The following is a 14566-nucleotide window of genomic DNA, read 5'->3' on the forward strand; positions in this document are numbered from 1 at the left end:
AGAATACCCCAAAGACCATAAGTTTGGAGGGTCATGGGAGGAGAATGCTTGGACTTCCAGAGACTTGTGTAGCAGCAAAAGATAGGGAAGAGTGAGACGAGTTTCATGATCCAAAGGGCATGCCTGGGGCCCTTTGGGAACAGGGTCAAAATTTGAATGGCACAAAACACCCACCAAAAGGCCTCAAACCCTCAGGCTAAAAAGTGGACATGAGTCCCAAGTCCCTCCTTCGGAGGTCGCGCTTCGCGCAAGGGCGCTTCGCGCCAGCCCTGGCTGTACCAGGGCCCTCCGAAGTGGGGGACTTGTGTTAAGTTAGGCCTTTTTTTTTTTTTAAAGTGCTATTGATTTCACATACCGCACTATTAATCTAACTACTGATATGTATATACAACTATACGTTCTAGGATACCGGTGGAATAACGTCATGAAACATGCGACGTAACAAGACACATGTAATAACCAGCAGTGAAGTTAGGCCTTGCATAGCTGTCAGGGCTGTCCGCCCCCGGGGACCCGGGCCCCGAGGGAGCAGCGCCCCTCCTCGGAGGGACTGGGTGTTGACTTTTCTCGGTGCCAAGTTTTCGGCTGGCTCCTCGGACCGACCATGTCCAAGCAGAAGGCTCCCTCGCCACTGAGCTCTATACCAGACCATAGCAAGTCCGCGACGCTCAACAAACCGACGCGCAAACGACCTGTCCAGCAGAAGACCAGCGAGGAGAAGCCAGCCAACAACAAGCGGCCCAGAAGACAGTCAACCCTCTCCAAGAAATCCTACGACGAGAGCCCATCGTTTGACCAACAACATGAGCCCAGCCCACCCTCACCCCAACCCACGCAGATCACCCCCCAGCCGGACGGAAAGAAAAAGCCCAGCACTCCGAAAGCCATCCATTGGAATCCTCACCAACCAGAACAAACCCGCCCGTCCACAAGCCACGTCGAGCAACGTTTGTGGATAGAATCGCACGGCTCACGGAGCTTCCCAGCTCACCTGCGATCCTACGGGCCCCTGTGGGAACCACCAGCGCTGGTCCATCTGGTCCACAATCAACTGCGATCACAATGGGAGGTTAAGAGCGAGCCGATGGAAGCCAGCCCAGGATTACGCAAGCGGATGCAAACAGCAGAAGCCAATCTACCCTACGCCCCGGCCATGCAACTCTTATCTGATTTGGGATGGTACAAGACCAAATGGAATGCAGACGAACATCGCGAGAACGACCGATGGGGAGGATGGTATGATCAGATTAGACTAGATCTCCAGCGGTTTCTTCGATCTCGATTAGACGACCGACAGGCTCAAGAATTTCTCCCGACCGGCGTCCGATTTCCAGCCCCGCTTGAGCAGGAGCAGCCCACAGAGACCCAACAGAAGCCCATCCGGGTAATTAGTCATACCTTGTCCAATCAATGGGCCGCCGAGGGTAACAACGAAGGATCACTGAGCCTTTACGCCGGGCCGTTGACCGGGGCTCGATCGGCCGATGCAACGGAATCGATCGAGCAGGCAAGAGTCACCATCCAACGGTTCGCTAGTTGTCGCTTGAGTGGGGTGACTTTACACAACTTCTGTCTTCTACTTCACGGTTCTTCGCCCTCGGTTCGCTAATGATTATGGCTTTGTTTCGGACGATTAATAGACACATTGGTACCTGAGAAGGCGGGCTTTATATTCAACGCTGCAGCACCAGTATGGTCGATCGACTTCCTACCAGCCCCAGAGCTTATCCCACATTCGTGTGTTGGGCAAGGAAAACAGGACCGCGCGGCTTGTGACTTCCTCGCAGTGGCTACGATCAGCTCCGACCCCGGCTTGATCCCCCCAGCAGAGATTGCAAAACTGGAGAAAGACGCGAAGAGCGTCGTTCAGATCTGGAGTATCCCTCATTCCGAGCCAACCAATTTCAACGAGCAGCCCTCAGAGGACAAAACATCTCATCATCCACGCCGCCGTTCTGGTAAATCTGCAATCCCTCTGCCTCCCAATGGTCACCCGACTGTTTCAGGAAACCATAATGATTGCCCTCAGCTGGTCATGCTATTGGCCTTTTCCAGCCAAGCAACAGTTGTCCGTTGGTGTCCTCGTGGCGGGACCAACCGGTTGAATGGGGTCAGTGTCGCGATGCTGCGGCTCGAAAATGTGTCTCATTTTGAAACATTGCTCACATCACTCGTTCCAGAACAGACAGATTTGACGGCCGCTAGCTCCTCTGTCGATCACATTGACCCCCTCGGACTTTTGGCGATCTCTTTCTTGGACGGAAGTGTTGGGCTGTACAGTGTCCCTCATCCTTTCCATGCCATGAGGCTAGCTCAAGCAGCCGATGCTTCCGGAGCTCCGTCTAACGGAGCCAATCATGCGATAATCTGTTAGTGCGCCTCGGAGTGGCCTTCTGTTTTCTTTCAGCTGATTTGTATCTCTTCTGCTAGTAAATCTTGCTCCGGTCGCCAAGTTGATGCTACCGAGTACAACCTGCCTCACGCTAGACTGGGCCAATCACGATGTACTTGCTGGAGGCTGCACAAATGGTGAATGCTTATTCTTTTTTCGCCCATAGCATCTTTTTGGCCGTCAACTGATTACGATTAGCTTGTTTGATCTGGGATATCTAAGGCAACATCGTGATTTGGCACGTCGAGACACTGCTGCGACTATTAACCTCAAGCACAGTCTTGGAGGGCCCGCTTTACATTCGGCCGACCCATTATAAACCCGTCCATTCCGCTCCAGTCAAGTCTATCTCGTGGGCCCGGATCCCGCCTACCGACCGTTTCGGGAAGCCTGAGCTCGAACGGGATCCCGCTTTTCTCGCGTCAACCGGTTACGATGGAAGTGTAAAGATGGTGGATGCGCAGGATCTAGCAGCTTCGAAATCCTTGATTCATGAGCGAGGTCAATCACATACCACACTCTTTTACCAATACTTCCACACTAACTCCTTCTCTTTCTCTCTGATGTGTTGTTAAATAGGTGAAACAACCTCATTGGCCTTTTCGCCTGCTCTAGGCTGTCTGAATCTTGCAGATTCAGACTACAGCATTAAGTCGATTTGTCTTAAACCGCGCGAGTTGGGTGTCTCGAAAAAGATATTAGTTCAGCTGGGATTAGTTTGGGTAAATTAACCCCCCCTACAAGATGTACTCTATGACCTGTCCAGAAAAACAAGAAATGTCTGACCTGACACGTTAAATGGTGATTGGTAGCAAATAGCCGTCTCCGACTTCCATTCATTCATTGCATATGCTGCTGCCGATGGAGTCTGTGGACTCGCCTCATTAATCAGACCACAGAAGTATCGAAGCCGCGCGGTTTGTTGTCTCTGCGCTCTCAAATGTGAATCTCCTACAATTGATTAGTTGGTTGATGACTATCCTTTTTTGTAGACTATGTGGGCTCCTAAAGTTTATCAAATGGACTTTAATCGCAAAAGCGCTGAACTCAGAATGCTCGATAACTTAGTGCCCCAGGTAAGTAACCTGATGACAGAGTCCATCAAAAAAAATGTTGCTCCAAACTAAGAAAGCTATTTTATTTTATTTTTTGCAATTGTGTGCTTATAAAAGCCGCGCTCCCAAGATGGAAGCTCAGTCACGGAGACGAAAACGAAGGCCAAAGCGGGGAACAAGAAAGGAAGTCAAGAGCAGGGATCAAAGGCAGAGAAGAAGAAAGCGGACCAGCCGGCACATTCGGCGAGTTCGATCGGGGCCTATGCGTCAGTAGTCAGTGTACATTGTCTGACCTGGAACAAATCGATTACCAGGGGAAGCATGTTGGCTAGTGGGATGGGCTCCGGCTTGGTCCGCATCGATTTCGTCGAGGGCGGCTTGAACAGCGCTAATCATTCTAATCAATTTACAACCAGCTTCGATGAACTCATTGCCGCCGCTCTGGATAACAATAACCCGGTTACCGGTGTGGATGATGAGGACGACGATTAGATATTTACTTGCATTGCACACCTGTCTGTTTATTATTTCATTCCGAAGGTGTGTTTGGAATTCGACTATGAGTGTCAGCTCTCATTTGCTCGTGCCCACTCCCCTGCTCAATTCTTCCCAGGTTTCCTTGACGTGTTGTGCTCATCATTTGGATTTGGAGATGTCAATGTTGTGCACATGAAAACTCCACAAAGCTTTGTGACAAAGCTCCCGTGATATATTCTTAAAAACCTGGTTCAGGTTGGTAAAGTTGCATAAAATCTTGTTCAGGTTCATTGAAATGCCTGATGGTGATGTTTAATTTTATCATGAACATGCCAAACTTGGGAATAATGTTCCCAATGTCAACTTTAAACCATGACTAGGCAAAGTTACTATTGTGGTGTTCCAAATTGATTTTCAAACCACTTTCTACATGTCCAAACTTTTGATGGGGTGAAAGTTGAGGGTTCTCTTCATTTCAAGTGCCTCTCAAAACTTTGATAAATCTTATGATTTTATGTAAAATGATATTCAGAAATCAATTTTGAACACCCTATATGTGCAATCCCTGGTCAATTGGGGTTCTCAAAGTTGAAAACATACAAATGTGACATACTGCCATACTCACCATTTTTGCAGGGAAGCATTTGACAGTCCCTGCAAAGAAGGTTGTATGTTTTCATGACATAAATATGCTGCTATTTTGCAACTTTGAGAACCCTTCTCCGCTGAAAATTGTGAAATCCAAGACGGACAGACTCCGCAGCCGAGTGTTCATGAATCTGGCGGACGGGGTCAGCTGAGATTGTCGGATACCGGATCTCGGATCGGCCTCCTGGGGATCCAAGACGGCTGAGCTGAGCCTGCAAGATTGTATGGCCTGCAGCCAACTCTTCGATTTCAGTCATGGAGCACCAACCAGGTCACCCGCTCAGGAATCTCGTGGATAGGACATGCGCCCCCTCGAAGGCACCCCAGAACATCGCTATCCTGTCGCCTTGGGTCCAACTGTCATTTGTCTTCCATCTTGCTATTTCTCAGCTTGAAAGGCACATTGATGAGACTCCGAACTGTGTTGTAACAGTGATTGGCTCATCGCAAGCAGTTTTCCAGAAAATGCTGATCGAAGAAAATGATGGGTTCTTGATGCGAGGCTCGTCAAGCGACGCTCTGGCGAAGCTCTTGGGACGCATCGAATTCCGGTGCGTCTCGTCTCCGTGATTTGGGCTTGAGTACTGGCGACTTCCCTAGCTGATCTTCAGATAACATGCCAGGAGATCCGCTTGCTAATCTCCCAAACCAATCCATCATCGATCAAAAGCTTTTGCTCGGATTTAGCTCAACTTCTGTCTCTCTTGTGCGACTTGGGTCATCCAACCGCCGGGACATCAGCTCCCAGCCATGAAGACCTGGGAGCGAGCTGTCCCCGGATTGCCCTGATAATTGCAGATCTCACCAGTTACTTGATCGCCATGTGAGTGCTAGTGAACATTCTGATTGATCGGAAAAGATATGTATTTAATGAAGTCTTCTGCTTGCAGGCCCACACCAACCCTGTCAGATCTAACGCGTTTGCTGGGGTTCATCAGTTCTACCCAATCACAAATCGCGTCCATCTCTCGGACCAAGCATCCTCCACCTGTGTACATACTAGATCGAATCGAACCCACTGAAAAATGGCGATTGTCCCCTACCACCGATCCAGAAGATGTGAGGAGCATCCTCGAAGTATTCCAGCATTTCTTTCATCATACTTGGAATATCGAACGTCTGGAATCTGGTAAGCGTTCTTCATGAACACTTTATCGACCGAACGATTTCCTTTCCGCGTCTTAGCATACCATAATTTCCTCCAACACAGACAAGCGCACCTCGAATAACACTGAGAGGTACCGGATGTATTCCAGTTCGGCTTCAAATTCGCCCCAAGCCCAGATTGTTTATGAGGTGCTCGAGGAAGAGGAACCGGACGAGTATCCAGCCAATCCAGCCGGTGTACTCCGGAAAACTGTAACTATCGATGTAAATTAATTATTGAATATATAAAAGAAACGGCGCAAGCAACCTGCTTTGACTACCTAGGGATGCCGCCGCCTTTACTGACTTAACCCCGAAGATGGTTAGAATTGAGTCAATTTAAAGAAATGTTGAGAGGACAAGTGCAAGCCCACAGGCCATCATTCCCTTCAACACGATCATGTTTGTTCGAAACCACCTTGAGAAGAGATTTATCTTGATATCTTCATACCCGGCAGTTGCAAAGCGCCGCCAGAAGCGCTCCACGTTCGGCCGTCAAACCCCGCCATATGCTGGCAAAACCAAAGGTCAATCGACCGAGCCGGCAATCTGACAATCTGCCGTCAAGCCCAAGCCTCACAACCAAAACGAGCTGGTTCCAGTGCACAGCGCTGGCCCCACCACTCCTTCTTTTCCACTTGTTTTGCCGCTCCCCCTCATTGTTCGACTCACAGGAGGCCAATTTTTACTGGAATTGTATTTATGTATTGCTATCCTTTCTCGGCTTTCCTTTCCCTGCTTATATCACTACATCTAACGGCAATACATGTAGCTGAGCAGAGGAAGGAAAACGATATTTTTCCTGGAACTCGCGCGTCAGAAAGTGCTGGGCACGGCCCACAAGCGCTCCCGATCCCAGCTACTCGGTCCGTTCGCCGGACCCCAGAAAAAGCTCGGCAATGGCGCGCGCAGTGTCCGCAAGGGCCCCAACGCCGGGAGAGACGATGATCGCACTGAAGATACGCTGCTGCCCCCACGACATAGCTTCATGAATAGCGCAGAAGAATGCAGGCTTCACTTGATTGGATTGTAGATGCAGATAATCGACCCATCGAGCTGAGAGGAGGGGTATCGGCATCCGACCAGCCTTCGATTCTGAATTCGTCATTCTCTTCGTCGAGACCCACCCCATTAATGAGAATTCCGCGTGCCGGTGTGCTCACTGCACCCAGCATACAAGATGCTACCAACCCGTCTCCCGCACGTTTAATAGTAAGCACGCCGTCTCCGGAGAGACCAACATGTGCAACAGGGTCGCATGAGTGCGGGAAGAATGGACGATCCCCGAATTCGCCAATACATAGTCTTAACTTTGCATTCTTTGCAAGCCGCACTCAGTTGGGCTTACACGATAAAATGAGTACACGGACTTGTTGGGTTCGGGTCGCTACGGAGGACTGGGTCGCGTGTGCATGACTCTACGAGTGGTGTTCAGGCCGTCCAGCTTTGCCCCCGCGGCCGAGGTTTATTTAGAAATTCAGAGTCGTTAGATTACAATTCATATCATCTGAGGGTTTCCAGTCTCGACAGACAATATGCTGCCTCAACTCACACAGGCAGCATCTACTTTTTGGAAAATTAAGGATTGGTCATAACTTGCAGGTCGATGGCAAGTTCATGCGATCGGGAGTTGTGTTTTCGCATGTATGCGCGTATTGTGAGTGGTCGGTTCCAGCGTCAAAGCTCTATATACCCGGAGGAGGTGATTTTTTGGCGACATTTGGATAAATTGAGTGTGAATTCGAGTCAAGCAAGTACAAGTGTTTCATGGGAATCTACTCACCTTTCCCTCTTTTGGAACGGTGCCAGGTTTGCAACAAGTGCTGAAAGCCATGTTGGTACCGATGCAATTGTAATAGCCGAGATGGCCATCTGTTGGGTGTGCGGGTACCACTATCGTTTGCACCAGGTCGAAAAAGGGTTCAACTTCTGGGGTTCGTTGCATCTTTTTGTGATCAAACCCTAGATACATAACAGTCACACTCACAATTCCATTTGATTGGATTTTGGTGTGCGTCCCGCTCCGTCACTTTACCGCAAGCTGCTTGTGTCTTAGACACGTCATTTAGAGCTTTGCAATGGAAAGTGCACTTCGTTCCCTGATCATTGACGGTCAACTCCGTAGCTTCCAGCCCGCAAGCTATAATCGTGAACACTATGAATGGTTTTAGAAATGCCATCGCGGGGTCAAGCTGGACACGGATTGAAGTTTGGGGAGGATAACTAGAGATTGAGGGGTCGCGAAAATACGCTTGTGTGAAACACCTGAGTTTGTGTTCGGAGTGCTACTGCGGGAGCTCTAAAAAAGGGGCTTGTGATCCAAATGAAGAGCTATGTAACTGATGCTATTGAATTGATAAGCTACGAAGATACGATGAAGAGATGAGCAAGAGTACTGGAGAGCAACAGAGAGGGAAACATCGAAGGTTTATATATATACCCGAGAGAGACAAAACAAGACACAGGCGGAGATCGAGTTGCGCGCACACAATCCCCAGCTATCTGTACACTACGTCCAAGGAAAACATGAGGCGGCCAAAACCACCGCCCCAAGTATATGTATTAAATTCCGCTCCACCTGAGCAACGAGCCAACCCCAAGACGCCTCTTAGATGGCCAGGAGACCAAAGCCATCGACTGCCATCTGTCGTAGACATGTCTCCACACCACGCCCTTTCGGCGGCCGAGAGATCCAGACGTGCCGGTGGCGGCGCGTTGGTGGCGCGAGAAGCATGCGGATCGGAGGGAAGGCGCCGGTGCGCAGGTGTCCAGGCTTCTCGGTGCTGATGGTGTGTGCACAGGACGCTGTCGGGGCAAGTCAGAACTAATGTCTGTGGCAGTGCACAATGAAAGCTTTGTTCGCGGAGACAACATGCACATGAACAACAAACATGAAATGCTATCGGTGGAGGGAAACAGAACAAGAGGGGTTCGTTGGTGGGTATGGAGAGCTGGCTGGAGACATTGAAGACGAGGGACCCAGGGAAGACTAGGACCGGTGATGATTGAACGACCAAGACATAACACCTGCAGACAATTTAGTTTTGGGTTTTTCTGAGTTTTTTTTTTGTTGAAAGAATGGTTATTTTGCTTTCCCCAGAAAAGCCCGAAGGCCCTCCCACGAGGGGTGTTTTTTTGTTTTTGAAAAGAAAGATCAAGAGCGGGACGCAGAGCCCTTGACCTTGCCCGTGATATCCATGTTCTTAGCGACCGCATGTTTCTTTTTCTTCGAGTTGAGCGCGCTCATGGGGAGGTAGGCGAACGGAGAGATTTCCTGGCCGTTCTTATCCCGCGCCACCCGGTCTCCGCCCGCCTTCTAATCAAAAAAAAAAACAAGTCAGTTTTCAGTGTGGATGTATGTATATGTGTGAGTGGAAAGGACCAACTTTAGCCTTGAATTCGGCCCCGAGCTTCTCCTTGACCCTCTTCACTTTCTTTTTCTTATTAAGAAGAAGTGCGCCCGAGTCCTGGTCGGTAAGATGCAAGCCCTGGACGGCCTCGACCTGTTCGTCGAGATCGACGTCGTCGCGGACGTGGTTTTTGCGTTTCTTATTAGGCTTAGCGACGCCTCGGGCGTCTCTCCTGAACCCGTCGGCGCCATGGACGGCCTCGAGGAACGCATTCGTGCTGTCTTCGGTTCCGCCGCCGCCGCCCGTCCCCGCCTTCGGACCCTCGTCGTCATCAGACTCGATGATCATCTTGCCCGTCTCCGCGTCTTTCTTGTACCCCGCCCCGATCCGCTGCAGCGCCTCTTTCCGCTTCTCCGCCTTCGCCACCTTCCCAGCTGTATTTCGTCCCCCAGTCTCAGTAAGCCTCGAGAGCAAAAAACCTCCGAGATAGAGAGAGAGAGAGAGGGACTCACCCAAGGCGCGGTTGGCCATCCGGCCGCCGTCAAGAAGATCCATGATCTGGTCCTCATCATCATCCAAGAGCTGGTTATCGAGCGCCCCACCATCCCTGTTCTTCTTGTTCTTCTTGTCCATGTGCTTGGCGTTGCTTCCTTGGCGGGGCCCGCCCGCCTGCTCGCCGTCGTCCTCATCGCTGCTCTCAGAGCCGTACAGCGCTTCTTCATATGCGTCTCCGAGTCGCGGTTGGCGTGCCGGTCGGTCCTGGAAGTCCGAAATCCCACGAAAGTTTGGTTTCAACTGTGTCTCGAAAAACCACAAGGGGAAAAACACTGACATCGTCACTCTCCTGATCATCGAGAGCCTTCCGATCGTCGTCGGCAGGATTCTCAGCACGAGCCTGGCGAGCGAGCTTCTTCTTCTTCTGTTTCTTGACCAAGCTGTTGACCAGTTTCCGACCACCATCGTTTTCCTCGCGGGAGCTGACGAATTTCTCGAGGGTAGGGAAGCCGAAGAGACGCAGGAGGCGTTCGAGCAAGTTCTGGATGTTCGTCTTGAAGTAGTTCTTGTGCTCGGCCGCCCACTTCAGCAGGCCCGGCACGATCTTCTCCAGCTGCGCTTCGACAACCTCCTTCTTCAGACTGACTACCGCTACCTTCATGAACCCGATCGCCGTCTTGGCGATCTCTCGGTTGGGTGAGTTGAGGAAGATCTCGATCGTAGAGATTAGCTCGTCGATTGTCGTCCGACTCAAGTCATCTGTGTCCCTTTTTTCTTGATCAGTCACTTCGCCGACGTGATTCATCAAAAGATAGCCCTCACCATGAAATTCGAACAAGACTCGCGACAGGGCCGCGATGGTAGCCGAGACCATGTGAGGAGACGTACCGGCCAGACCGGCGGATATCATCTTGAAGTATTCTTCAATGCTCGCCTCTACAACGATCATTATTAGCATCCAAAGTAATATACGAGAAACAGATCAGGGATTAGTACCTTGTTCGCCATCATCCATGATCGCATTCTCATCATTCTCCTGGTCCTCCAGGCCGTCGACCAAGGCCTTCCAATTGACCTTCCCGCCATGCTCCTTCATCTTGTGGCCGATCTTGATGAGCACCTCGTAGCTCTGCCCACGGACGTCGGTGTTCGCCTCCTTGCAGCCCAGGACGACCTCGGTCAAGAGGCGGGGGATGTGGTGGAGCTTGTCGACGGGGATGACGGAGACGAGGCTGGAGACAAGCAGGGCGCGATCCTTTTTTTGATACGGAGGAAAAGATTGAGTATGAGAGCATGGTCGAGGAGGGAGCGGAAGAACTGACGCGTTTGGCGGGCCCAGAGACCTTGCCCTTCCCGTCGAGGCCGAGCAGCTTGTTGATGAGGCCGTCGAGGTCGGCAACGGCCGTCTTGACGAACCCGTGTTGGTGGAGCAGGTCGAGGAAGGTGGCGAGCAGCTTGAAGGACTTCTTCTGCAGGTTCGCGTCCGCCGAGAGGATGAACTGGTCCTGGCTGATCAGGCCGTGGATCTCCTGGAGTCGCTTGAGTCGCTCGGCTCGTCCCTCTTTCTTTTCCTCGGTGGATGTGACCAGTCGGGGTAGGAGGATGGTGAGCAGGTCGAGCATCTTTTGGGTGGTGACTGTGGACTTGGCGGTGCTGATAGATTGGTCGAGTAGGGCTTTGATCTTTTGATAACTCTCGTTTAGTTCCTGTGTGTGGGAAACAAGTCAGTGGACTGGCTGGGATCGATCAACACAAGGGATAGAGAGCTACCTTGTCGGATAAGATCTCCAGCAGGCTCCGCATACAGTCGACCATGTAGCCCCGGTTGGAGTTGGCCGAGGGGTGCTCGGATGGATCGTAGGAGGAGTTGTAGACGTTGAAGAGGACGGAGAGGAAGTTGGGTGCGAAGGTCTTGAGATGGTTGAGATGGGCGTGGGGGTCGAAGCCGAACTCGGTGGCGTTCCGGTTGGCCAGGACGAGTGTCTTGTCGATGAGCAGCTTGAGTGAGTTGAGGATCGGTGGTCTCAGGCTGGGCTGGGAGTAGATCACTTGGGTCAACAGTTCTGCAAAGGGCCGATCGAAAGCCTGTATTAAATGATAAGTGATTAGTTTTTTGTGTAGAAAGAATCTGATATATTCTATTTTTTTGTACATATATATTTCTCTGTTTTTGGCTGTTTCTTTTATTTATTTTTTCTGTCTATTTTTCTTATCTATTTTTTTCTGTCTGTTTTTTTCTGTCTATTTTTTTTGTCTATATTTTTTTCTGTCTATATTTTTTTCAGTCTATTTTTTTCAGTCTATTTTTTTCAGTCTATTTTTTTTTGCCTATATTTTTTTCAGTCTATATTTTTTTTTCTGTTTTTTTCTGTCTATATTTTTTTTTCTGTCTATTTTTTCTGTCTATTTTTTTTATGTGATATATATAGTGAACGTGCCAACTCACCTCTGCAAGGTCCCAGGGCAGGTCGCAGTAGCCGGGCAGGAGTCTCCAGATCTGCTCGATGAGTGTGTCGTAGATCTTGGACTGGATGAGCGCGTTCTTCTGGTTTTGGTGAGTGGCTTGTTTGAGGGCGTTCCTCTTTTTTTCGAAGAGGCGTTCGCTGAGGGGGACGAAGTGGGTGATGAAGTGCTTGAGGTCGGTGTTGAAGGGCTTGATGAGGGTGAGCAGCCAGGCTCTTCCTTCTTCTTGCTCGTCGTCGTTTTCGAGGGCCAGGTTGAGGGGCAGGATGTCGAGCAGGAATCGTGGGCCGCAGGACTGGCTGATCGCGCCGAGACAGTGGTCGATGGTCGGTGTGAGTCCGAGCCTGGTCCTGCGCAGTTTGTCGAGTGCTAGGATGTGTTGTTTGATGAGCTGGGCGGCAGGCTGTGTTGATGAGGATGGCTGGTGGTTGCGGGCGAGTCTGGTGGCGAGTGTCTTGAGTAGGTTGATGAGCTCGACTGTGCCACCGACGGCGATGAGCTCGGTGGAGTGGAGCCCGTCGAGGACGGCTTTGAGGATGAGGTGGAGCGAGCCATCCGGGCTGAGGATGTCCTGGTCGGAGATGGAGTACTTGGCGATGGCTGAGAGCAGTGCTTCGGTGGCCGCTCTGGTGGGCTGGTCGGGGCTGGCGAAGTTCTGGAAGATCGGCTCTAGTTTTCCGATCCTGGCTAGTTCGGCAGAGGATGTTTTGGGGTCTAGTTGGGTCCATGCGAGCTGGAGAGCGTTGAGCTGTTCGGGGTGGCTGATCGGTGTGTGGTGGGTGAGTTGGTTGATGATGGCGATGATGAGCGGTGTGCTGAGTTTGTTGTTGTTGAGGATGGCCTGGTATGTTTCGTAGATGGTGGCTGCCAGGAATGGCTGGCTGGGGGTGGTGTTGGGGATGTTGCTGAGGTGCTGGATGAGTGCCTGGTGGTCGTCGAAGTGGGTGGTGATGGCCTGGGTGAATTTGAGGAGGCTGATGGTGATCGCTGGCTGGAGGGGGCGTGCCAGTTGCTGGAGGGTGTAGCTGGTGATCGGCTGGGGATGGGTGGCGATGGCCTGGGTGAGGAAGCTGTGTGCTGCGCGCCTGGTTTTCGGCTGGGGGTGGGTGAGGAGGGGGAGGATGTTTGTGCGCAGGTTGGCGGTGGTTGCTTGGGAGGGCGGCTGCTGGTAGATGGCCAGCTGGAGGGCGAGGCGGGTGCGGGTGTTGTCCGTGGGGATGGCGAGGATGTGGGTGGCTTGCTGGCTGCGTTCGTCGTTGCTGAGTGCGGGGATGACGATGGCGAGCAGGTAGGCGGCGTCGTCTGCGATGCTGGTGCCAGTGCTCGCCGCGAGGGTTGCCGTGAGGGCGTGGTAGTATGCGGCAGGTGTCCGGGCGGGGCTGATGGTCGTTTCGACTGCCTCGAGCAGCCTCGCGGTCGAGCCCAGGCTGCCGTTGACGTGTCCTCGCAGTTTGGCCAGCGCGCGCTCCATCATGGTGCTTGGGTAACTTCCAGACGAAACAAAAAAAGGAAAAAAGGAAAAGAAAGTGGGAGAGTCCTGCTGCTGCTGCGGAGAGCTGCGGCGGCGGATCACACGATAAACTGCGCTATCATCGAGTTACATACCAAAGGCATCACCTCATACTCCCACAGACAAGTTGTGGAAACTGTCCATCGATTCAGGCGAGTGGGGTGGACCTTGTACAGAAAGTGCTTTCACGTTTCACCAGGCCACAAATATTTCCAGCTGAGAAGCAAGCTATGAGCAGACACCACCTTGAGCATGCTCTTCCAGTAAAAATCTCCCCCCCAAAAAAAAACAAAACCCCTGCTTCACGGGTTTTCTTTCCAAAGATGTGTGGAGCTACCCTCCTTGTTAACCTACTGTGGATGGCTTCTTGTGCATTAGCCATGCCACCAATGGACCCAAGACAGCTGGAGACAACTGGTTTGCAGCTTCAAGGTAAATATACCAATAAAGCATCAGCTAGACTGGCACTGATTGGCATCCTACCTCCTTGCTCACCATTCCAATCTCCTATCAATTATCATCCAAACCTAGAAATACCACTGGTCTCCCCTGAGCTGGATAAAGCAGTTGCATGCAAAACTCAATCACAAATCCTAACTATACAAGAGCCCAAAGCATTGAGAATGATGAAGAATTGGCAGGCAAACAGAAGTAAGATCAATCTTCTTACTTTAACTATGGATAAACAATATCTGAGATCTTATAACATTTAGGTACAATCAATCAAATTGGTAAGAATTGGAAGGAGCTTGGTGAAATTCAATCACAACTCCAAAAACAACTTGATTGGATCAAAGATGGCCAAATTATAGAGAACGCTGAAGAACTGCTGTCATCAGTTGATCTTGAGAGAGATAAAAGGAAGATTTCTCTCTTCAAACAGTGGCAACTGATAGAACTAGGTAATCTTGGAGGAAGATCAAAATTCATCGCAGTCAACTATCTCTTCTTGCATCACAGGAAAGATAAGGTGGTCCAGAAATGGATCAAATACATTCAATCTGGCTGTCCTAATGGATTTGATCCAAAC

General features: G+C 50.8%; 4 protein-coding genes across 4 annotated transcripts; 2 read left to right on the forward strand and 2 right to left on the reverse strand.

The window, feature by feature from the left end:
• Positions 1–604: 604 nt before the first annotated feature.
• On the forward strand, positions 605–3939 carry PtA15_14A28 (uncharacterized protein; the record flags this gene model as incomplete). The annotated part of the gene is made up of 10 exons (XM_053162989.1): positions 605–1538; positions 1641–2110; positions 2186–2369; positions 2431–2529; positions 2615–2893; positions 2972–3114; positions 3205–3309; positions 3385–3468; positions 3565–3713; positions 3762–3939. 10 exons carry the CDS (start codon positions 605–607, stop codon positions 3937–3939), a joined length of 2625 nt encoding a protein of 874 aa, XP_053026703.1.
• Positions 3940–4827: 888 nt separating this feature from the next.
• PtA15_14A29 (uncharacterized protein) lies at positions 4828–6751 on the forward strand (the record flags this gene model as incomplete). Its single annotated transcript, XM_053163000.1, has 5 exons — positions 4828–5123; positions 5243–5395; positions 5463–5701; positions 5783–5943; positions 6539–6751. 5 exons carry the CDS (start codon positions 4828–4830, stop codon positions 6749–6751), a joined length of 1062 nt encoding a protein of 353 aa, XP_053026704.1.
• A 556-nt stretch (positions 6752–7307) lies between these two features.
• Positions 7308–7898, reverse strand: PtA15_14A30 (uncharacterized protein; the record flags this gene model as incomplete). The annotated part of the gene is made up of 3 exons (XM_053163012.1): positions 7308–7403; positions 7502–7611; positions 7706–7898. 3 exons carry the CDS (start codon positions 7896–7898, stop codon positions 7308–7310), a joined length of 399 nt encoding a protein of 132 aa, XP_053026705.1.
• A 974-nt stretch (positions 7899–8872) lies between these two features.
• Positions 8873–13500, reverse strand: PtA15_14A31 (uncharacterized protein; the record flags this gene model as incomplete). The annotated part of the gene is made up of 8 exons (XM_053163023.1): positions 8873–9034; positions 9105–9827; positions 9901–10322; positions 10386–10499; positions 10560–10818; positions 10886–11269; positions 11334–11648; positions 12010–13500. 8 exons carry the CDS (start codon positions 13498–13500, stop codon positions 8873–8875), a joined length of 3870 nt encoding a protein of 1289 aa, XP_053026706.1.
• Positions 13501–14566: the final 1066 nt, after the last annotated feature.

This window comes from Puccinia triticina, chromosome 14A (assembly GCF_026914185.1).
Source record: "Puccinia triticina chromosome 14A, complete sequence".
Lineage (NCBI taxonomy): Eukaryota > Fungi > Basidiomycota > Pucciniomycetes > Pucciniales > Pucciniaceae > Puccinia > Puccinia triticina.